This window comes from Callionymus lyra, chromosome 14 (genome assembly GCF_982586985.1).
Source record: "Callionymus lyra chromosome 14, fCalLyr1.hap1.1, whole genome shotgun sequence".
NCBI classification, from domain to species: Eukaryota; Metazoa; Chordata; class Actinopteri; order Syngnathiformes; family Callionymidae; genus Callionymus; species Callionymus lyra.
Window position 1 is genome coordinate 11,707,119 of NC_141831.1, and position 25,422 is coordinate 11,732,540.

The window sequence follows — 25,422 nt, forward strand, 5'->3', positions numbered from 1 at the left end:
GACCTCCCTGGCTTCCAGAAATACATATGCAGTGGTGGAGGTTGTTCACCTTGACCCAGACACAACACAAGGGATACTACAAACACATTTGATTTCAGGCCTTCAGGTCACCTTAAATGTGTTAAAATATATATTTTTGTGTTTCTCTTGACGTTCACCTGTCTGGTCGTTGGTTTCTGTTCACACGGGACCATGAAGAGCTGCCGTCCCTCTTTATGATACCTGCAGTAGTACTTCACCCACGACACACCCAACGCCCCTGTTCGGTTCAGAGAAAGAGAGAGAGAGAGAGAGAGAGGAAGAGAGGAAGAGAGGAAGAGAGGGAGAGAGAGACCGAGTCAGAACAAGTCAGTGAAAAATGTCCAACAAGCTTCTACAACATCAGATCTTTGTTGACATCATCTTCATGGAATTAAGAATCATCAGAATATTGAATAGTTTAACATGTTCAAGGTTGAAATTTTGAATCATTCTATTGTAATGTTGTTGTAAAGTATTTTTTTATTGAATTCAATCATTTCTATAATGAAAGGTTGATTTTTTAAATAGAGTTTGATATTCTTAATCCAATAATCTAAAAATAAATTCTCTAAATTAAATATATTTTCATTTTTATCCTTTTAAATTTATTATATAAATGTATAATATGTATATTAGTGCCTTCACGATTGGTTGAAAGTTGGATCAAGTAGCTCGATACTCTTTCAGTCTTGTCTCGTGACACTATTATACCAACATCTTCATATTGAATAGAAATGGCTACAAATGAAAAAAAAAAGAATTTAGATTTATTTGAAATTATTAAAAAAAAAGGAAAATATTACAAAAAATTGATTTAAATACTAAAAGCGAAAATCTGCCATTCAATACAGATAAAATAATTATTTAAATTGTTAAAATTACATTCAAAGTTTCGAGATAAAGATATGATTGAATTAAAAAAAATAAAAATTCAACCATTAAATATAGAATATTATTAAATACAGTACAATTATTTTAAAATAAATTAAAAACTTTATTTTATGCTTAATTGTTATATTTATATGTTTATATATTTTAATACATTTAATAATTTGTATATTTAATAATTTAATTAATTTAAAAAAATGAATATATATATTTTTTTTTTACACAAAGACTTTGATATTCTAATTCTAATAATATGATGAAAAAATAATGTATATTATATCAGAAATTAACAACATTTTTTAAGTTACATTTTAAATTTCATATAAAAAATATTGCCATCAGACAATACCAAACGAGTAACCTACTTAATTGAACTTTCGGCCAATCAGGTGACTCGTAAACGATCACATGACGTCGCAAAAGCGTGTTATTTTATCATGGTGGATTTTAAAGCAATGTTATTGTCTGGTGGCAATATTATACCATTTTTTTTTTATATTTAATTTAAATGGATATGAATTAAAAAGTATTTATTTTATAATATCAAACTTAAAGAAATGTATAATAAATCAAATAAAAAAAAGTGTCACTCACACTTCTCCTGACAGAACAGGTAGCCCTCCATGGGCAGAACCACCTGCATCTTGCTGCTCTGCGAGGCGTGTTTCATCCTCTTCATCAGGTCCTCCATCTGCTCCTGCGTGCTCTCGTAGTGGTTCCTCGTCTGCGGGCGGAACCGAGTGTTACGGGTTCTTCTAGAACCGACCCGTTCAAACAACACTCACGTTCTGCAGGCTGAGCTGCAGCTCCTGCTTGTACGGCATGAAGTCCTGAGTCATCTCCACCGTCAGGTTGTTGAGGGTCAGGATGCTGTGGAGGAACGCCAGCACCTGCCGGAGCAACACTAGTCACTCCTGGCGGTCTACCTGTGTGTGTACCTGTGTGTGTACCTGTGTGTGTGTCTTTCTCTTCTACCGTCTTCTTTGTGCGTTTCTTAGGGTGTGTTGTAAAGATGTTTGTGTGTACTCGACAACATCTGTTCTCAGTGTCATGCATTTCTCTCTCCAATGTGTGTGTTATTTGTGTTTTTATTAGTGTCACATTTGTGCTTCTTCTCACATAATGTGTGTCAGATGCTTTTGTGTGTTCGATGTGCGGGTTGTGCTTTGTTTTGTGCGTTTACTGTGCGTTTCTGTTTCGTCTCTATTGGTGTCATTTGTTGTGTGTGGATATTTGTGCATCCGGAGTTATGTGAAGGTGTGAAGGTGTTTGTGTGTGTGTGAGCGTGTGTGTGTGTGTTTGTATATACAGTATGTCTTTCTGCAAGGTGTGTATGTGTGTGTCTAGAGTTGTGTTTGGGTGCATTAAATTTGTGTAGTCTTGTGAAGGTATTTGTATTAGTGTGTGTCTGTATGTCTTTCTGAGGGTGTGTGTATGTGTGTGTCTAGAGTTGTGTTTAGGTGCTTTAAATTTGTGTAGTCTTGTGAAGGTGTGTGTATTAGTGTGTGTGTCTGTATGTCTTTCTGAGGGTGTGTGTATGTGTTTGTCTAGAGTTGTGTTTGGGTGTGTTCAATTTGTGTAGTCTTGTGAAGGTATTTGTATTAGTGTGCGAGTGTCTGTATGTCTTTCTGAGGGTGTGTGTATGTGTGTGTCTAGAGTTGTGTTTGGGTGTGTTCAATTTGTGTAGTCTTGTGAAGGTATGTGTATTAGTGTGGGTGTGTCTGTATGTCTTTCTGAGGGTGTGTGTATGTGTTTGTCTAGAGTTGTGTTTGGGTGTGTTCAATTTGTGTAGTCTTGTGAAGGTATGTGTATTAGTGTGCGAGTGTCTGTATGTCTTTCTGAGGGTGTGTGTATGTGTGTGTCTAGAGTTGTGTTTGGGTGCGTTAAATTTGTGTAGTCTTGTGAAGGTATGTGTATTAGTGTGTGTGTGTCTGTATGTCTTTCTGAGGGTGTGTGTATGTGTTTGTCTAGAGTTGTGTTTGGGTGCGTTAAATTTGTGTAGTCTTTTGAAGGTATGTGTATTAGTGTGCGAGTGTCTGTATGTCTTTCTGAGGGTGTGTGTATGTGTATGTCTAGAGTTGTGTTTGGGTGTGTTCAATTCGTGTTGTCTTGTGAAGGTATGCGTATTAGTGTGTGTGTGTGTCTTTCCGAGGGTGTGTGTATGTGTGTGTCTAGAGTTGTGTTTGGGTTCCGTTAAATTTGTGTAGTCTTGTAAAGGTATGTGTATTAGTGTGTGTGTCTGTCTGGAGGTGTGTGTATGTGTGTGTCTGAGGTTTGTCTAGATGTGTTTAAATGTGTGTTGTGTAGCCTTGTGAGGGTGTGTGTATGTGTGTCTAGAGTTGTGTTTGGGTGTGTTTAAATTTGTGTAGTTTTGTGAACGTACAGTATGTGTATTAGTGTGTGCGTCAGTATGTCTGTCTGGAGGTGTGTGTCTAGGTGTGTGTCTAGGTGTGTTTTAATTTGTGAAGTCATGTGAAGGTATGTGTATTAGTGTTTGTGTCTTGGAGTTATGTGAAGATGTGAGTGGGTGTGCATGCATGTGTGTTTGTCTAGAGGTGTGTAGAGCTGTGTGTATGAGTCTGTAGGTGTACGCGTGTGCGTTTGTGTAGTTGTATGAGGGTGTGAACTTGGTTGTGGGTGTGTGTATGTGTGTGTAGCTTTAAGTACATCTGTACCAGCTAGAGTTGATATGTTCTTCAGTCATTCTTCATTCTCGTCACTCACCGGCTCCACCACATCGAACTTCTTCCTGTCCTGGACCTGGTGGATCTGGTAGACGTACTCCACAGAGGACTCGTAGAAGTTCACTCTCTCCTTGTCCAGGAGCTCGTCGGCCTGCGGACGAGAGAGAAAATCTCTTTTATAAAAAATGATTTTTTATATAAAAAGTCTCCCCAGCATGAGTGAGAAGCAACAGACCTCCTGGAGTTGACTCTCCTTCTTCTTGGCCGACAGACTCAAGTGTTTGTCCACCTGGGAGTAATACTTCTCGCTGTCCTTCTCGAACCTCTTCTTCTTCTCCTGAAACACAAATAAGTAACACAGGAAATAAGTTAACAAACAGAAAATATGATTGAAAACCTATTTCAAATGTATTCAAAAGTACTTATTGACACTGGATTGATTGAAAAATAAATGTTTAACAAAACATAACATATAATTAAATTAAATTAAATACATGTTTATTGCCAGAATTTTATAATAACACATGATTTATGTTGGCTATGAAAGTATAGAATACAATGAATTAAATAAATATGAATAAACAACAATTAAAGTAGAATTAATGAATCATATATTAATGAAAAAATATATTACTTACTAATGAAATAAAATAAATAATTTTAAGATATATAAAAATATGTATTTATTTAAATATACATATATTTCCAGTTGTAAACTCAACCCAGGATTATTTTTGTTGTTAATGTGAGCATATAACAATTAATAATAAATTAAATTACTAATTTGATACATAAAATTAAATAAAATGAAAAAAATTTTTATTTAAAAATACATTTATTTCCAGTATTGTAAACACAACACAGGATTCATTTATTTTTATTTTTGTTGTTATAAAAGTACAGAATAGAATTACAGAAATTATAAATAAATAAATGCAATCAGATGAATTAACCAAAATAAAATACTCATGAATGAATGTGAGCATATAACAATTAATAATAAATTGAGTTAAATAAAATAAAAATACATTTATTTCAAGTATTGTAAACACAAAACAGGATTATTTTTTTGTTGTTATAAAAGTACAAAATAAAATAAATGAAATTATAAATATATAGTTACAATTAGATGAATAAACCAAAATAAAATACTCTAAATCTACTATAAATTAATGTCAGCAAATAATAATTTATGATAAAAAACACACAATGCATGAATTAATCAAATCAAAAGATGTTAAATTAAATAAAATGTGATTAAATATCTGTCGTTGATCCAGACAACAGATGTGTAGAACATCTTCACGTCACTAACACTTATGGAACGTGATCTGTCTTCATCAAACAAAACTAGGAACTTTAATGTAGGCTCTGAGATAAGACCCGGTCGAGGATCCTGCTGATAAGAGCTGCCAATAAAAGTCCTGAAGTGAAACAACAGCTGCAAGTATTATAAAGCCAGATATATCTACAGAAAATAGGAAGTAGCTCATAACATCCTCTCTGGTGTGAAGCAAGAGGAAGCAGTTATTGTGTCGTGTTTATGAACAAATCAACGACCAGCAATCTCGGAAACAAAAGAAGTCTCACCTTTGTTACGCTGATCTGCTCCTTCCTGAACTTCTCCAGAGGTTTAATGAGCAGATCCGACGCGTTCTCCACCTGGAAATGAAAAAGATAAACCACACTTGGTTAGCGTTTCATTATTTAAATCATTATATTGGTCTTGTTAAATAACAATATATATATTATTTAAAATAACCATGTAGTTTACTCAAAGAAACCACGGGTAAGATTGAAGATATTGTTTCTGGCTCCTCCCAGTGTCAGACCAGTGTAACTGCAACTTCACGATTCGTACACGCAGTAGTTTACAAAACAAATAGAATTATTAGTATTAGAATTAGTATTTATTGTTTTCCAATACGTTCTGGTAACTTCAAACTGTCTCTCAGTACATGACATGTTAAAGCAGTTTGATGGTCGCGTCGTTAAAGTAACCGCTAGAGTCATGAATTGAAACCTAAACAGGTAACTATAGAAAATGTAAAATAAATATTAAAAAAGAAAAGTCTAACTGTTATTTATCGCTGCTTTAAAGGCTATTATATCAACATATAATGTATAATTAATCGTTTTATTTGTTTTGGCTTTCAAATTGTATTTTTATCTTTTTGTATAACAGTTAAGTATGTATACAATTAACTATTATTATTAATTACGTTTTTTTTTTTTTAATTAACATGAAAATATTAATGCGTTGGTTAATTTTTGTGCTGCCTACAGCCACTAGACGGCAGCAGTCATTACGTCCTCCGTGGCTAATGGAACATAAATCTTTAACATCCCGGTGATGACTGAGGATGAGAGGATACAGTCGACTCCAGCATCTTTTGACGCTGATGTTTGGACATATTTTAGTTTCAGATAGTCAGATAGTTGACTCAAAGTGAAAATAGATAAATGTTCATGTTGATATTTAACTATAAAAATTCAAGGTGTACGAAAATATCAATATACTTAAATATCTCAATATTTTTTTAACGATACTTTATCTATATTTAACAGCACTGTATTGATTAAAATTAAAAATGCAAATATTCAGTATGTTTATTCATTTTTGTGTTGCAATTAAACTTCCAGTCCCTATAGGCAGCAGTTATATCATGGAGAGCCCTATAATGATTTAAAAAAAACAACAACTGAAAATAATGTATTTGTTGATTTCTCTTTTTTGGTGAAATTTGTATTTTTAAAATTTACAATTAACATGCAAATATTAGCTGTTTTTTTTCATTTTTGTGTTGCAATTAAACTTCCGGTCGCTAGATGGCAGCAGTTATTACATGGAGAGACTTATATTGATTTAAAAAATAACAACAACTGAAAATAATGTATTCGTTGATTTCTCTTTTTTGGTGAAATTTGAATTTTTTTTATTTCCAATTAACATGCAAATATTTGCTGTTTTTTCATTTTTGTGTTGCAATTAAACTTCTAGTTACTAGCTTGCAGTAGTCATTACATTCTCTGCAGCTAATGGAACAATGAGATAGATACCAGCGATGACTGAGGACGAGAGGATACAGTTGACTCCAGCAGCTTTTAAAGTTGTGTTTGGACATATTTTGGTTTCAAAACAAATGAAAGCAGAAACGACTGTTGTCAAGAGTCATGTGGTCTGTAAATTCTGCAACACGAGAGTCAAGTACTCGACAATACTACAAATATATCCTTGTTACTACAGTATCACAATATATCATATTGTTGCACTTGTATTGTTATAGGTAACCTATTGCCAGACAATTGCCAATACACACCCTTATTAAAAATCAATAAACAATATTACTATTTACTTCAAAACATCTGAAGCATTTGTTCATTTTTGTGTTGCAGTTAAGCAGTCAGTACATCATCCGCGGCTAAAGCAACAATGAAATCCTGCGAGATCCCAGTGATGACTGAGGACGAGAGGATACAGTCGACTCCAGCAGCTTTTAAAGTTGATGTTTGGACATATTTTGGTTTCAAAACAAATGAAAGCGGAAACGACTTTTGTCAAGAGCCATGTGGTCTGTAAATTCTGCAACACGAGAGTCGAGTACTCAACAATACTACGAATATATCCTTGTTACTACAGTATCACAACATATCATATTGTTGCACTTGTATTGTTATAGGTAACCTATTGCCAGACACTTGCCAATACACACCCTTATTAAAAATCAAGAAACAATATTACTATTTACTTCAAAACATCTGAAGCATTTGTTCATTTTTGTGCTGCAATTAAGCAGTCAGTACATCATCCGCGGCTAAAGCAACTATGAAATCCTGCGAGATCCCAGTGATGACTGAGGACGAGAGGATACAGTCGACTCCAGCCGCTTTTAAAGTTGATGTTTGGACATATTTTGGTTTCAAAACGAATGAAAGCAGAAACGACTTTTGTCAAGAGTCATGTGGTCTGTAAATTCTGCAACACGAGCGTTAAGTACTCAACAATACTACAAATATATCCTTGTTACTACAGTATCACAATATATCATATTGTTGCACTTGTATTGTTATAGGTAACCTATTGCCAGACAATTGCCAATACACACCCTTATTAATAATCAATTAACAATATTACTATTTACTTCAAAACATCTGAAGCATTTGTTCATTTTTGTGTTGCAATTAAGCAGTCAGTACATCATCCGCGGCTAAAGCAACAATGAAATCCTGCGAGATCCCAGTGATGACTGAGGACGAGAGGATACAGTCGACTCCAGCAGCTTTTAAAGCTGATGTTTTGACATATTTTGGTTTCAAAACGAATGAAAGCGGAAACGACTTTTGTCAAGAGCCATGTGGTCTGAAAATTCTGCAACACAAGCGCCAAGTACTCAACAATACTACGAATATATCCTTGTTACTACAGTATCACAATATATCATATTGTTGCACTTGTATTGTTATAGGTAACCTATTGCCAGACACTTGCCAATACACACCCTTATTAAAAATCAAGAAACAATATTACTATTTACTTCAAAACATCTGAAGCATTTGTTCATTTTTGTGTTGCAGTTAAGCAGTCAGTACATCATCCGCGGCTAAAGCAACAATGAAATCCTGCGAGATCCCAGTGATGACTGAGGACGAGAGGATACAGTCGACTCCAGCAGCTTTTAAAGCTGATGTTTGGACATATTTTGGTTTCAAAACAAATAAAAGCAGAAACGACTTTTGTCAAGAGTCATGTGGTCTGTAAATTCTGCAACACGAGAGTCAAGTACTCAACAATACTACAAATATATCCTTGTTACTACAGTATCACAATATATCATATTGTTGCACTTGTATTGTTATAGGTAACCTATTGCCAGACACTTGCCAATACACACCCTTATTAAAAATCAATAAACAATATTACTATTTACTTCAAAACATCTGAAGCATTTGTTCATTTTTGTGTTGCAATTAAGCAGTCAGTACATCATCCGCGGCTAAAGCAACAATGAAATCCTGCGAGATCCCAGTGATGACTGAGGACGAGAGGATACAGTCGACTCCAGCAGCTTTTAAAGCTGATGTTTGGACATATTTTGGTTTCAAAACAAATGAAAGCAGAAACGACTTTTGTCAAGAGTCATGTGGTCTGTAAATTCTGCAACACGAGCGTCAAGTACTCAACAATACTACGAATATATCCTTGTTACTACAGTATCACAATATATCATATCGTTGCACTTGTATTGTTATAGGTAACCTATTGCCAGACAATTGCCAATACACACCCTTATTAATAATCAATTAACAATATTACTATTTACTTCAAAACATCTGAAGCATTTGTTCATTTTTGTGTTGCAATTAAGCAGTCAGTACATCATCCGCGGCTAAAGCAACAATGAAATCCTGCGAGATCCCAGTGATGACTGAGGACGAGAGGATACAGTCGACTCCAACAGCTTTTAAAGCTGATGTTTGGACATATTTTGGTTTCAAAACGAATGAAAGCGGAAACGACTTTTGTCAAGAGCCATGTGGTCTGAAAATTCTGCAACACGAGCGTCAAGTACTCAACAATACTACAAATATATCCTTGTTACTACAGTATCACAATATATCATATTGTTGCACTTGTATTGTTATAGGTAACCTATTGCCAGGCACTTGCCAATACACACCCTTATTAAAAATCAATAAACAATATTACTATTTACTTCAAAACATCTGAAGCATTTGTTCATTTTTGTGTTGCAGTTAAGCAGTCAGTACATCATCCGCGGCTAAAGCAACAATGAAATCCTGCGAGATCCCAGTGATGACTGGGGACGAGAGGATACAGTCGACTCCAGCAGCTTTTAAAGCTGATGTTTGGACATATTTTGGTTTCAAAACAAATGAAAGCAGAAACGACTTTTGTCAAGAGTCATGTGGTCTGTAAATTCTGCAACACGAGCGTCAAGTACTCAACAATACTACGAATATATCCTTGTTACTACAGTATCACAATATATCATATCGTTGCACTTGTATTGTTATAGGTAACCTATTGCCAGACACTTGCCAATACACACCCTTATTAAAAATCAATAAACAATATTACTATTTACTTCAAAACATCTGAAGCATTTGTTCATTTTTGTGTTGAAATTAAGCAGTCAGTACATCATCCGCGGCTAAAGCAACAATGAAATCCTGCGAGATCCCAGTGATGACTGAGGACGAGAGGATACAGTCGACTCCAGCAGCTTTTAAAGCTTATGTTTGGACATATTTTGATTTCAAAACAAATGAAAGTGGAAACGACTTTTGTCAAGAGTCATGTGGTCTGTAAATTCTGCAACACCAGAGTCAAGTACTTCAACAAAAACTACAAATGTGCTCCTAAAGTATCACACTGTATTGCCAGATTCTTGCTAACACTCAGCCCTATTTTGACAACACATCTCTCGCAAAACTGCAGTCAAAAAATCTCTCTAGCTAACATGACATATTGATTTTGAAAATGGAATCGCGACGGACGGATCATTTTACAACAAACACATTTCCTTTTTCCATTTTGCGGCAGAACTACTCCCGACATCCACTCCGCCGTATCTCATGACCCGAGATGTCAATTTGTAAAATCCATTTATAGGAGCCTCGGTCGGGCCTGAAGGAAGCAGATAAACTCACCAGCATCATCCTGTCATGCTCCACTTCCTGCAGCAGTCCTGCAAACTCCTGGAACGACTGAGCTGAGGAGGAAGACATCAAGATGAAATATGAAGTGGACCCGGCAGAAAATTATATTTCTTTTATATAAATGTGGATGATTGTAAACAGATGGTTTGGAAAAGGCGACGATCCTGGCTCGGGTCATACATGTTCTGCCGTAATATCGTGCTTTTAAAGATCAGGCCATGTTTGAGAAGCCAAAAAAACTGCTTTCCTCGCCTGATGATCATCTGGCGACAGCGGAGTTGCTTCACAATGTAAATCCACACTGATTATCTCTCCGATCGTGAGACTCGTCTTTACCGATGTTTATCTCATCATCAGTCAGGGAGTCGCCGATGAAGTCGAACTGGAACAGGCTGAGGGTCTGGGAGAACTTCTGCACCGCCAGTGAATAACCTGGGAAGACGAAACCAAAGTTTACTTTAAATTTTCACCCTTCGCATTATCTCCGGTTTAAGAAGTACTTTCTCCTTCGCCGTCGTCGGCGAGCAGCAACACAAACAGGCGTTTCAATCCAAGCTAAACTCTGGAGCGACCCCGACAAAAAGGGTTATTTTGGCCGCCAGGTTTCGCATGAAATATCCTCCCTAAAAAATTTAAGCGCCAAGATATTCGACGACCCGGAGAACGATGAGGAATTCTGTTTTTCTTTCCAGAAATATTGGATTTTTCTTTGCGAGTTCTTGAATTATGACCAACTCGATGGGAGTGATTTTTCAAGCAGCTATGTGCCATCGTGGCATGGGTTCCGAGGGTGTCTGGCACCTTCACCGGTACCGTCTGCGAGGTTCGGCCTCCGTGAACCCAGACGTCGGTTGGATCGAGAGCGTTTTTTGGAGGCCGAGGCCACACCTGGAACTCATTTGGCCTGATCCTCGAACTATTTTGACACTTTCCTGCCAACAGTGGCGTCTGCCATCAAGGAGTACAGTATCGTCGGAGGTCAGGGGTGTTGGAAAATATTGAAACATTTCGGGGTTTTTTTCATGATGCTGTCACAATATATTTAACAGCATGATATTGTTTTAATATCAAATTGTAAGTAAGTAATGTATATTTGTAGATTGTGTTAACATTTTACTCCTAAAACACATTTGGAGCTAGAATTGTAACCATTAGTAAAATGTAAATACATTTTTTGTTCTGGATCAAATCTATAATTAAAATGGAAACAGTAAGTAAAAGGTTAATGTTTGTTTTTCTTTCGGCCTTTAAATTCCTTTTCGTTATTTTCATAATCAGAAACTTTTATTGCCAGAGTGATATTTTTTGTGTTAATAGTTATTCTATAGTTAGTATTTCAATAAGGTGTGTATAAAATAAAATAATTACCTTTTTTTCACAATTAACATAATATAAATAATATTAAGAGCCTTTGTTCATTTTTGTGTTGCAGTCAAACTCCTGGCCACTAGATAGCAGAAGTCATCCTGTCTTCCAAAGCTAAAGGAACAATGAAATCCAGCGAGATCTTGGACTGAGGACGAGAGGATACAGTCGACTCCAGCAGCTTTTAAAGCTGGTGTTTGGACATATTTTGGTTTAAAAACACATGAAATCAGTTACGACTTCGTCAAGAGTCGTGTGGTCTGTAAATTCTGCAACACCACAGTCAAATACTCAACAATACTACAAATAAATACTTGTTACTACAGTAATAAAATATGTCAAATTGTTGCCGCTGTATCGTATCGCCAGATTTTTGCCGATACACACCCCATAAGAATCAGGATCAGCTGTATTTGCCAGTGATGTAAGAGCGACACAGGAATTTGTTTCCCAGAAGAACAATCCTCCACAGCGCTTCAGGTTGGTTGTGCAAGTGAAGCTCACACACCCAGACATGCACGTGGCACAAAAGCAAACATGATTCACTTCACCCTCCTTAAATTCTGAATCAGCAAAGACAGCCTGTCACATTCTGAAAAGATCCGACTGACACTGGATCAGTTCCACCTTCATTGAAACGACTATAAGTGTCGTCCAACGATGACATTTTTAACTACAGGCTGCAGTGAATACATTTTGATCAATTATGATTAAATGAAAACGATCTCATCTTTTTTAATCATGCCTTATTAGGCTTAAAATTATCACATTACCTTCTGTTCAAGATGGATAACACAACGATTATTTCACACAGGCGTAGACAATTGTTAAACCTTTGTAGTTGCACAATAATTAGATAAATATTTAGAAATATTTGTGGATCACAGTGGACCATCGTTGTGATATTGGTGACTAAACTTCCTAATAAATATGACTTGGTGACTAATCTTCCGAATAAATATGAGGAGCCATTCCTCTCAGCATACCTCTCAGTAACGGTGACCAGAAAACCCATAATGCTTTGCTGCCCAGCCATCCAATAACAAAAGTTGTGTTATTTAATGTTGCTTTAACTATTGTGTTACCAACGGGGCAAGTTGACACGAAGGCCCACAAACCCTCTCTGACAACACAAGGGATACAACAAACATATTTGATTTCGGCTTCCGGGTCACCTTGACCCTGAAATAACACAACGGTTAAAGGCTATTATTTCAACGTAAATACAACATTTATATTAAGGGTGTGAGAAATTATAGTTACGCTTAAATACGGTGATATTTTACAATATTTAACAGCACAATAAAAAAGTTGTTGTCTTATTTCTTTGATAGTCAAACTAATTTTATAATTATTTTGTGATCTATATTTCAATAAAGTGTGTATCAAATAATGCAACATTTCTAATTACAATTAACCTGCAAATATTCACACTGATTGTTCATTTTTGTGTTAACTTAAGGAACAATTCAATTCTGTGAAAACCCGGCGATGACTCAGGACGAGAGGATACAGTACAGTCGACTCCAGCCGCTTTTAAATAACACCTGACGATCACATTTGACACGGCAACAGACCTATATTTAAATATTTAAATATTTTAAAGATCAATTAGCCATCGCTTAACATAGCAGTGTGTAGAAAGGCATCATGGGAGTTTTTGTTGGCACCATAGGTACCTAGGGTGTGGTAGCTAAGTTCTGTAGCTGTGTTGAAGTTTATCTGCTGTTCAAATAATGTTAAAAACGACAAGGAGTTGTGATGTTTCCGACTACAGTTCGCTACAATATTCAAAAATATTCAGTACCGTGTGCGACGAAAATTAAAAAGCTGCGAAAAAGCGAGAGTACAAGGAGAACGGCGAAGGACCACTGAATAGTTTTGTGCATTTTCAATAGCAGATGAAATATTTTAAACAAAGAATCCGTGCAAATCATTGCTTAAACCTCATTGTTTGAACCCACATGTATATTTGGCTCTTTTTAACATCTGCATGCAAAAGAAAAAAGTGGTCTGTGGAGAGTGTTTCCTGTCCGTGTGTGTGTGTGCGTGTGTGTTCCTGCAAAGCATGATGGTGTGAAACTGTTACTGTTGTCATGCAACGTTCACACTATTGTTCACCGAACTGCTTACCAGAAATAAAAAAGTGATTCGTCAGGAGTAAAAGAATAAGATGACTGAGCTAAATAATGTTTCCTCTTTTAATGTATATAACAGTTTTTTCAGTCATAAACGGTAAAAAATGGTCTAAAATGTTTTTTTTCAAGAAGGATATTAACATAAATTAGAGGCAATAATTGGGATTAAATACTTCTTTGGTTAGTTTCAAAATAAATAAATTGCAATACTGACTCCACCTCCCATAGTGACGGACATATGCGTCTTATCCCATTTTATAAATGTCTCCCCTCGCTTCCCATGTTTAAAACTCACCTCAAAACGCATTTTTATTTCATAGCTTTTAACTCAGCATGAGACTCTTATGTTGTTTGTTTGTTTGTTTAATTGATTTTTTTCTTGTATTTTTACTGCTATTATTGTCCTTATTTGTGTCAACTAAGTGTTGTTTATCGTTTGTTTTATATTGCTTTATTCGTGACCTTTGACAAAGTTTTATATGTAGTTTTGAGTCAACTATTTAAAGCTCTTGTGGGTTAAAGAAAATGACACGTGTGCATCACAGTGTGATTTCATTGAGCTCGGACCAGTTTTGTTAGTCACAGATAATTAGACAGTTAACGTGACCTAAAAACTGTACATCAAGTCAATATTTAGTTTGAGTTATCCTCGTGTTATTAACGTGCTGTTGCTCTACCGATGTTTAAGCCAAAGTTACAATAACAATTGTGATCAAAAGTTAAATATGATATAACATAATAATAATAATAATATAATATAAAAATTAAAGTGATAGTTCACCCAAAATTCACTTGTTTTCTACTCACCCTCATGTCGACAAAAGGTAGGCAAAAGTCAAAATGACGTTTTTGAACAGGAATCACTTGACTTTGTCCAAAAAAGATCCCATAAAACATCCAAATACCTCCATATTTCTCGTCTTTAACGTCCCTCTTATATTGAAGCCTCGACATAAGAAATCGATTGAAAGAGTAATTCTATATTTTAAGATGAGAGACTGATAACTTTTGCTACAAACAAGACACAAGTTATTTAATTTGTATTATACATGGGATTATTATTATTATTTTCAGAATAATCCGTTCCTTTTGCGAGCGCTTCTTGTTTAGTCAGTAGACTAGGAAGCGTTCGCGATATTTACCCTGAGAACTTCCTGTCTGTGTAGGATGTTGGCCTAGCTAGCAGGTTCCACTAAAAACAATCAAGACAAAAATAAAAAGTTTTTCCGGAACAATTTCTAATGTCGGGGCTTAAATACAAGATGGACGTTAAAGACGAGCAGTATGTAAGTAAGTAAGTAACTAAGTAAGGTAGGTATTTGGATGTCTTTAAGTTTGTCTTTATGGACGAAGATCGAGACGTAAACAACTTAGCTCTAGTCGCTACATTAAAATGAAAAGACATGTATGTTTATTGTTGTCTAGTCCTTTTATAGCAAATAGCTTCGCTGAGTATTGTTTTGATTGTGAAAGGCTGTCAATGCGCTTTGTGACCCTGGTCTAGAAAGGCGCTATATAAATAGAGATTCTTATTATTATTATTATTGTTTAAGCGCTTTGTTTGTCCGGCTCAGGCAAGGCGCTTTACAAATAATAATAACTTATTTACTTACTACTAAAAGGAATCCCAACCATTAGTCGACATGAGTGACATATAAAATGACGGGTGTACTATTACTACTATTAAGTAGTTTTTGTGTTATTAAAGACAAACCAATGTGTTTATTTGAGTGTGTTTTAAATAGATTACTTACTTTATTGTACTTTAAGTATTTTACATTAGAAAATGGTCCACATTTTCTGGAGATGAAATCTTGTTTACCATAACCACGCCCACTCTGCTGCGATTGGTCAAACATTTCAGGTTCGTCACCGCGCGTCATAGATCCCGGAAGTCCCCACCTCCGAGGCACTCTTTGTATAAACAAAGTGTGATTACAGTTGGAGGAGTGAAGCCATTGCTACGTCATAATGGACTCTCGTAACCTCTCGTTCGCCAGGATTTCGGGAGAACTTTATAAAGTAATAAGTTCAAAACATGAGGGTCGTGATGAGGGACTTGCTCCATCTTGAAACGTGTTAGTACTTACTTAAAAATGTACACATTACTCAGAAAAGAATCCCAACCATTAGTCGACATGAGGGTGAGTAGAACATGAGTGACATATAAAATGAGGGGTGTTCTATCACTTTAAGTAGTCTTTGCATTATTAAAGACCAACCTAAGTGTTGATTTGAGTGTGTCTTAAATAGATTACTTACTTTATTCTACTTTAAGTATTTACATTAGAAAACGATCTCAAGCCCCGCCCACATTTTCTGGAGATGAAATCTTGTTTACCATAACCCCGCCCACTCCGCTGCGATTGGTCAAACACATCGGTTCGTCAGCACGCGTCATAGACCCCGGAAGTCCCCACCTCCGAGGCACTCGTTGTATAAACAAAGCAGGGGGCGTGATGCTGAAGCTGGCTGGAGGAGAAGTGAACCCATTATGTACTCCGCTCTCGTAACCTCTCGTTCGCCAGGATTTCGGGAGAACTTTATAAAGTAATAAGTTAGAAACATGGTCGTGATGAGGGACTTGCTGGATCTTGGAGAGGAAGACTTATGAAACTTGTGAGTACGTTTATAGAGGTACAACAATAATAAGACATGACATGCATGAACACACCCATGACCTCTCACCTCTGATGGCAGAGATCACACCATTTCCATCCTTGATCAACTCCTTCAGACTCTTGCTCGTCCTCTCCAGCTCCTGCTCGTAGCACTTCAGCGCCTCCCTGAACTCTGGACTGTCCAGGTAGCAGTCGCTGAACTCCAGAGGAGGATGACCCATCTTCTTCTTCTTCTTCTTCTCCTTCTTCTTCTTCTTCTACCAAAACAATGGACAGAGTGCAGCCCACACTCGTCTATTCCAGCGTCGGTTCAGCATAGAGAGGGCGTTAAACTCGACTCAAACGTGCACAGAAGTGAGCAGGGAAGAGGCGGGGAGTGTGTTTACTTCCCCGTTTCTCGGTTCCTCTCCTCTGTCAGTGTTTACGCGCTTTATTCACGCCAATCCTGCGACGCTCCGACACTTTTTCTTCGTTTGCGGCGCAGGAGAGCGGCGAGAATCCATCGGTGGGCCCGCGTTCCGTTCAAAAGCGTGGCACCCCTCCTTCACTTCCTTTTTATCATCAATAAATATAAACTATATTAATAACTTAATTCAACGCAAATTTATAACGTATTGTGTAGTTTTCAGATTATTTAGTTCGTTTATGTGTTAGTCCAACCATCAAGGCGAGCGATTTCTGTGCAAAAAGTATACGCTCAAGCAGAATGGAACGTGTCCGTCCATCCCTCGGCTTCATAAAACTTCCCCCTTTTCCACACCCATGACGCCCTTAAAGGGGCCGCAGCCCAATTATGGAGTTGATGGGTTTTTGTGTCATTTTTGTAACAAACTTTTGAGTTTAAACATATGGTAGTAAATGTGTGACATCGAATTTTGACTTTGAATTTCTTAAACACATTTTTTTTTACAACATTGAAATTTAACGTTGAATTCGTTTTCATTTAATTTGTATTTACATTACAATGTTTAATTGATTTTTTTAATACATGGGATTACATTACAAGTTGACACTTAATTTATTTATTTATGGTTGGGGAAAAATAGACGTCAAAATAAGAATAATAAAAGTGTTCTAAGGTACATTTTGACGCTGTAAAAATTATGTGTAAGAAACTCATGTTCAAAGTCCGATGGCAAACATTTAAGTCCATAAAAACCCCTATGTTTAAGGATAAGAAATGCACATAAGATTTAGATATAAAAACCTGAGAAAGATCAACAGAATAAACAATAGAAAGTAGTGAATGAAGGTTAATCAACTAACAAAACGATTTAATCATTTTCAATGTATGGCATTTTCTTGTATTTTGCATACAATATATAATTGCTAAAGAATATCATCCAGTTTTATCAAATACTTAATTTTAAATTCAATACAACTTTCTATTTATTGTTGTGTTTTTTATTTTTAATATGTGTACTGTATGTCTTTATATGTGTTTGTAAAACAATCATAGATGATCAAAAAATGCACTTGTTAAAAATGTATATGCTTTTGAGAATCGACAAAAAATAAACGTCAACATAAGTACTTTATCATTATATTATTATTTTTATTATCGTGGTTGTTGTTGCCACCTTTCGGTACATTTTGCAATTTGCTTTTTATGCAGTGGCAAATGATGTCCCCTAGATGTCGCCCTTCGAGCTAAACCTGTCCAGTCCAATCTAGTAAAAAATACATTCTAACTCAGCACATTTGGACACGAAAATACTTGGTGATGATTTAGGACTTTTAAAACATATCTTTAGATACAGATGATCCACATTAGAGCATGTGTGTCACTGAACAGGTAATACAAGAATCATTACACAGGAATGTAAAAAACTCGACAACACCTGCCTGACAACAATGGAAATATAAATGATAGGATTGAACTTTGGATGTTTTTAAAAGGTGTTAACTAGTGTGAGCGGAGAGACTTTTATCACCACCTCAGCATTAGTGTTTGTTTCTGTCAGGATTTTAAATCATTCAAATTATTTGTAAACTTGACTTTTAAACAGGTTTGTCTTGACATGGTTCCCGGGAAAACTCATTGACGAATAAACTAACTTTTTTTTTTGTGTTGTATTTAGTTTATTTATTTGTATAATTCATTACTAGTCCAACTATTTTTTTTATAATTTTTTTTTCAATTTGTGTCTTTTATTACACATCAAAAAATGTTATTGAATATTTTTTTTAAATATTATTTAAAAAAAAAGTGCTTTCACATACGATAAAAAAAAGTTATATAAAATACAATAAAGTCCCATTTGAAGCCTATTTATCTTATTAGATGTTTTTTATTAATTACAGGGTTTTCTTTGTGATTTACTGTATTTAGACTTTTTGCTCCTTTTTTTGTTGACGGCCCCTCAAAACAGTCACTGTATAAAATGTGGCCCCTGAAGAAATTTCATTTCCCACCACTGTTCAAGTGTGAATTTAATGTAACGGTGAAATGAAAGATTCCTCCTTCACGTGTATGGCCTCTCACTGCTGCTGCTCAAGCACCTGGTTCTGTTCAAAACAACATTCAATCCAATCACCACGATATATATCAACTTCCACGTGACTGAGATTTTACTTATTTTGTCGTGAGCGAACTCTTGAATCTTGAAAGTTGTGTTACTGATTTAAATTGTCAGGGTGTTTTTAAAAGGTCACATGAATTTAGCTCCTTGGCGTAGGTATGCGTGTTAGGTACGTGTCAAGGCTGTGTGTGGAAAGAAAATTAGTTAATTTCGAAGATATTTAAATATCCTATTTTAATATTTTTTAAAAAGGCAGAAAAAATTAAATCAAAATTATCTGATTCAATACAGACACATTCAACAAAAAAATCCAATACAAAATTAAAAGTTTCAACATTTGAAATGTAAAATTAATTTACTTTATATTCTATTTATCTATTTAATAGTTCAGTATCCAGTCGACAGTAACAATTGTTACGCAATCAAGTGTGTCATGTGATTGACAGAGAAACAAGAAACCATGGAACACCTAAAAGCAACACTTTTGTCACTATACAATATCATAGGTATTGAAAATGATGGAAAATGTCTAAATATCAACACTTTACTTTTGTTCTTTAGAGTATTTTCACATAAAAACCACTGTAGTTTCATGTCAATTTTGGGATATTTTGAGTCAAAAAACACCCTCAACTTTCTGTCCAGAACATAGAACCATACAGGAACGTCAGGTGTTGCCGGTTGGAATCTCTGTCAATATATAACTTTTTCGTGGTAAGCAACACTGACCTTGTATCATAGATGTTGTGTTATTGATTTAATCGCTGGCTGTGTTTTTTTAACTTCACGTGAAATTAGCAACTTGGCGTAGGTATGGGTGTTATGAGTGTCACAGTAATTTCATATTCAATAGTCCATAATATAGTCAAAACTATCACAATGGTTATACAATCAAGTAATGATCAAATATATCATGTCAAAAAACCATGGAGTGCCTCAAAGCACAGTTTGTGTCACTATACAATTTCATATGTATTGAAAATGATGGAAAATTTAATTATGTTCTTTGGAGGGTTTTCATTTACAAAATAACTTGGTTTCATGCTGATCTTGGGATATTTGCCGTCAAAACTTCCTCAACTTCAGAACATAGAACCATAACGGAACATCAGGGGATGCCGGTTAGAATCTCTGTTAATATATTCCTTTTTTTATTTTACACTGATCTTTAATCATAGAAGTTGTGTTATCGTTTTCATTGTTTGGTGTGTTTTTCTAAAACATCACGTGAAAGTGTCTCCTTGGCGTAGGTATGTGTGTCACGAGTATCAAAGTACTATTCGTTTTTGATGGTAATAGTCCATTGATAAACAAAAACAATCCATGAATATCTAAAATACAACTTTTTTTCTGTCATAGGAGTTGAATTTTGTGTCAAAAAAAAAAACGGGACGTCACCCTGGTGATGCCGGTTGGAATCCTGGTCAATATGGTCAGTAGTGTCACGGTATTTGTATTTCTAATAGTCCATTATAGGGTCCTTAATGAAAAGATCGCAATGGTAAAACCATAAAGTACTTATCAAAAGTATCATGTGACTCAGAGATACAAAAGTAAGTAAGTAAGTAATTTGTATGGAGTGCCTCAAGGCACTGGTTTTGTCCATATACAGTTTCATAGGTATTGACGTGAGAAAAATGCATCGACATCACCTCTTAAATTAAACTTCTTTGTTCGTATTGAACATAAAAAAAACCTAAACGTCCTTTCGACCTTGGGGATATTCTGCGTCACGCTTTTTATTTGGGCCCTTTGATTATTTTTTGCGTCAAACACACCCTCGAACTTCCTGTCCAGAACATACGTAGAACCATACAAGAATGTCAGGGGATGCCGGTTAGAACCCCTGTTAATATATTCCTTCTTTTTTTTTACACTTGTTATCGTTTCCTTGTTTGTTGTGTTTTTTCAAAACATCACGTGAAAGTGTGTCCTTGGCGTAGGTATGGGTGTTTTGAGTGTCACAGTACTATTTGTATTGATGCTAATAGTCAATTGACTACCAGAAACCAAACCATGAATACCTAAAAAAACAACTTTTTTTCTCAGTATAAAATGTCATAGGAGTTGCATTTGGGATATTCTGCGTCACGCTTTTTATTTGGGCCCTTTGATATATTTTGCGTCAAACACACCCTCGAACTTCCGGTCCAGAACAGAGGACAATGCGGGAACGTCGGCCCGAGTCCGCCGCCCTCCCTCTGCACAGATTCCTCGAGTCGGAACATTTGTTCTGAATTGTGAGTCTGTTTTGTTTGAAGTCGGGGGTCAATGGCGACCTTTGTATGCTAATGTCGGCGGCGCCGGAGCATATGACCGGTTCCAGTGCGGGGCAGTGGCGAGAGTCGGACCGAACCATCACCGTTTCGGAGGTCATGATGCTGCCAGATCCCGGGGTGAGGATGTTCGTACCGAGGTGCTGACGGTAAGATCTTCTTTTCTTTTTTTACTTTTCCCATCACATCACTTCCAACATGGAGGAGCAAGAGCGTGTTTTGGTGTCGCAGCTGTTCTTGAATTATTCATGCCGTGGATAGAGTCTCCTCTATTGTACGAGGAGGAGCAGCTGCCTCCCCAATTATGACAGAGATTTACAGATAATTTGATGAAGCTGAGTCACATGACCATGGAGTTTTTAAAAGTGAGCCACAGACTCCAGAGGGAGACAGAGAGTCGTCCATCTTCTCTGGACTCGACCATCCATGCCCGTCCAGCCTCTTTCACCTGCTGCTGAGCCCGGTAACTACTCACCTTGAAGGATTATTCTTGTCCAAAATAGGATATTTTGGCGTTTTTTTTTAACCTTGTTTTAATGTCAAGTTTGAAGATTAACCGACAAAAAAAAATGCTTGTAAAAACTTCCCATAACTAGAATTGTGTATTTAAAATAAATGATCCAATTAAACTTTTGAAATTATAAATTGTTTTTCTTCTTTTATGACGTCTTAAAACAAATGTTTTATTCATTCTAATCAAGATTAATGAATATACAGATTTTTTTCTTTAAGACAGTTTGTACTTTCAGCTTGTTAACGTTTCTGTATCAATAATCAAAAACTTTTGTAAAGCACTGTTGTATCGGGAAAAATATTTTCTTTAAAGACCAATCAGTCAGAAAAGAAGTAATTGAATTACTTTAAAAAAAAACTGTGACAATGGGATTCAAGTTTGAAAATAAAGAAGGATTTGTTTGCAGTAGCTAGTAAATTTATTTTGAGTATTCAAATTAAAAGTTGACCTTAATAGGGCCAAAACAACTGATGCCCATGTGGCCCCCCCACTTTTATTCTTGATTTATTTTTATATTTTTTTATATAGAAATAGGACAGCAGGAACTTTTCTTGTTGTTGTAGCGTTTTTATTCTTTTCTTCTTCACCAAACAAATTCGTTTTCTCAAACGTAAGTTTTACTTTCTAGTTAACTTGTCACGATCGAAATGAGACTCAACACAAGCTCAGGTGAGTAACCGTCAGACACAATTAACCGGTGGAATTTATTGGCCATTGGTTACTAGTTTGACAAACGCGACTAGTTTTGTCAACGTTTAAAATTTTGTCTAGATTTGTAGTCAAGGCTCGTAACCATTGTGTGACCGTTTACACGCAGTTATGCTATTTTACCACTAGAGGATATCGGTCTCCATTCAAACACCTCCTATACTATACTATTACAGCAAAACTCTTGTAGTAGTTATCAAAGAAAAAACATCTTGTAGATCCAATTAAAATAGGGACTCAATTATAGCCAACATAACAAAAATCAAATAACCTTATTGATCTTTTTTCTCGCTCTATGAACCAACGCTGCAAGTCACTGTAGTATCCTCGAGGCTCTTTATTATTACTCTACGAGGCTCCATAGTATTACTTTGCTAGGCTCTGTAGTATTACTCATCAAGACTCGGTATTATACTTCAGCAAGACTCCATAGTATTACTCAGTGAGGCTCAATAATATTACTCAGCGAGACTCCATAGTATTACTCAGCGAGACTCCATAGTATTACTTAGCGAGACTCAATACTATTACTCAGCGAGGCTCTATAGTATTAATCAGCGAGACTCCATAGTATTACTCAGCGAGGCTCTATAGTATTACTCAGTGAGACTTCATAGTATTACTCAGCGAGACTCAATAGTATTAATCAGATAGGCTCAATAGTATTACTCTGCGAGAGTCCATTGTATTACTCAGCAAAGCTCAATAGTATTAATCATCGAGGCTCCATAGTATTACTCAGCGAGGCTCCATAGTATTACTCAGCGAGACTCCATAGTATTACTCAGCGAGGCTCAATAGTATTAATCAGCTAGGCTCAATAGTATTACTCAGCGAGACTCCATTGTATTACTCAGCGAAGCTCAATAGTATTAATCAGCGAGGCTCCATAGTATTACTCAGCAAGGCTCTGTAGTATTACTCTGCGAGGCTCCATAGTATTACTCAGCGAGGCTCAATAGTATTAATCAGCTAGGCTTCATAGTACTACTCAGCAAGGCTCTGTAGTATTACTCAGCGAGACTCCATTGTATTTCTCAGCGAAGCTCAATAGTATTAATCAGCGAGGCTCCATAGTATTACTCAGCAAGGCTCTGTAGTATTACTCTGCGAGGCTCCATAGTATTACTTAGCGAGGCTCTATAATATTACTCAGCAAGGCTCCATAGTATTACTCTGCGAGACTCCATTGTATTAGTCACAGTGACTCCATAGTATTACTCAGTAAATAAACACTTAATAGATGGACACAAAATTTGGCGTCAGTCTCAAAACTTTATTGACACCACAGTCTCCTGTCAAGTCGAACATCCCATGCCTACAAGATTCACCGTATTAACATCATACATCAAGGATGTCATTTCATCGATAGTTCTGTTCCCTCAGACCCGGATCCAAAGATGAACTGGGCCTCCTTCTACGCCGTCATCAGCGGCGTGAACAGACACTCCACGGGCATCGGCCGCATCTGGCTCTCCGTCCTCTTCATCTTCCGCATCCTGGTCCTGGTGGTGGCGGCGGAGAGCGTGTGGGGCGACGAGAAGTCGGGCTTCACCTGCAACACCCAGCAGCCGGGCTGCAACAGCGTCTGCTACGACCACTTCTTCCCCATCTCCCACATCCGCCTCTGGGCCCTCCAGCTCATCCTGGTCTCCACGCCGGCCCTCCTGGTGGCCATGCACGTGGCCCACCGCCGGCACGTGGACAAGAGGCTCTACAAACTCTCGGGCCGGGCCAACCCCAAAGACCTGGAGCTGATCAAGACCCAGAAGATGAAGATCACAGGTGCCCTGTGGTGGACCTACGTCATCAGCCTGATGTTCCGGATCATCCTGGAGGTCACCTTCATGCTCCTGTTCTACATGATCTACCCGGGGTACAAGATGATCCGGCTGGTCAAGTGCGACTCGTACCCGTGTCCCAACGTGGTGGACTGCTTCGTGTCCCGGCCCACCGAGAAGACCGTCTTCACCGTGTTCATGCTGGCGGCGTCGGGGGTCTGCATCCTGCTGAACGTCGCCGAGGTGGTCTTCCTGGTGGGGAAGACCTGCAGCAAACCCCCCACCAGCCCCGGCGACTCCACCGTGACGGCCTGGATCCAAAAAAAGCTTTAGTTCCGGTCGACCCGATCGAAAAGGACTCCTGTTTTGCACTTTAGGTTTCTTTCTGATTCCAAGGGGACGCAAAAATAAAATAAAAAATCTGACCCAAATGTAGGTGTGACGTCCCGTCGCAGCTCACAGTAGCAGCTTTGTGCCTCTGAGAGGATCCTCTTCATGGATCCTTTTGAAAGTAAATGGATTAAGGAGGCAGAGAGGTGACTCACGGAACCCAAACACTGCTGTAATCACAAGTTTTCAGCTTGACCGTCACCTTTTTTTTTTTTCTTGCCATTTTCCCTGAGACGTAACCGTTTTAATGATGATTTTTGTCGCTAACAAGAGGAACGTTCGTGTGAAAGTTGAAGATAAATTATATTAATATAAAAAATATTCAGCACTTTTATTTTAAAACCATTTTGTACAGAAATAAAATGTTAAGATGTTGATGCTTTGTCTTGTTTATTATTATTATTTACTTGAGAATTATTATTTACTTGAAAATTAATCATTAATGTATTACTGCTTTCCCTTTGTACTGTTTTTTGTTATTTTTCGTTTTTTATTTTGAAATTAAATTTGAAAATATACCTTTAAGATTTGTTTATGTTTTTTTTTAGAACACGAGTAAAAACAGCAAAATTATGTTATTGTTTTTTTGTCAATAATATTTATTTTATTTGAATAAAAGCATTTTTTTTTCAAACTCTGGACTCATTGTTCATGTACAAGATAATAATACAAAAAATACATTTTATTCTCGCAACAAGACTATTTGAACATTTAAAAATATATCAATTATATATTTAAAAAGTAATAATGATAGTATTGTAAAAACAATGTTTGTAGCTTGTAAGAAAACCATTACCTAGAACTAGTACAAGGAGGAAACACCAACATTAAAA

General features: G+C 36.5%; 2 protein-coding genes across 3 annotated transcripts in view; one reads left to right on the forward strand and one right to left on the reverse strand.

Annotated features, from left to right (window-relative positions):
- Positions 1–16,966, reverse strand: part of ophn1 (oligophrenin 1) — a 46,973-nt gene extending 30,007 nt beyond the window's left edge. The window contains exons 1-9 of the mRNA XM_087807341.1: positions 16,466–16,966; positions 10,611–10,706; positions 10,266–10,327; positions 5,184–5,255; positions 3,829–3,930; positions 3,634–3,744; positions 1,695–1,799; positions 1,504–1,633; positions 159–259 (exon numbers count right to left, since the gene is read on the reverse strand). Of these exons, the coding sequence (XP_087663467.1) occupies positions 159–259; positions 1,504–1,633; positions 1,695–1,799; positions 3,634–3,744; positions 3,829–3,930; positions 5,184–5,255; positions 10,266–10,327; positions 10,611–10,706; positions 16,466–16,619 (933 nt within the window). The 5' untranslated portion in view covers positions 16,620–16,966. The remainder of the gene's footprint in view (positions 1–158; positions 260–1,503; positions 1,634–1,694; positions 1,800–3,633; positions 3,745–3,828; positions 3,931–5,183; positions 5,256–10,265; positions 10,328–10,610; positions 10,707–16,465) is intronic.
- Positions 16,967–21,271: 4,305 nt separating this feature from the next.
- On the forward strand, positions 21,272–25,179 carry gjb1a (gap junction protein beta 1a). Of its 2 annotated transcripts, none has more exons than XM_087807540.1 (2): positions 21,272–21,345; positions 23,805–25,179. In XM_087807540.1, exon 2 carries the CDS (start codon positions 23,819–23,821, stop codon positions 24,530–24,532), a length of 714 nt encoding a protein of 237 aa, XP_087663666.1. In that variant the 5' UTR covers positions 21,272–21,345; positions 23,805–23,818; the 3' UTR covers positions 24,533–25,179. The 2 variants fall into 2 exon arrangements, with proteins under 2 accessions (XP_087663666.1, XP_087663665.1); XM_087807539.1 differs by lacking the exon at positions 21,272–21,345 and adding an exon at positions 21,352–21,659.
- Positions 25,180–25,422: the final 243 nt, after the last annotated feature.

Excerpts from the sequence above, each read along its gene's own strand:
- gjb1a (XM_087807539.1), top strand. The coding sequence starts at position 21,623 with ATGCCCGTCCAGCCTCTTTCACCTGCTGCTGAGCCCG. Across the intron at positions 21,660-23,804 it reads TTCACCTGCTGCTGAGCCCG|ACCCGGATCCAAAGATGAAC; the intron begins GTAACTACTCAC and ends CTGTTCCCTCAG.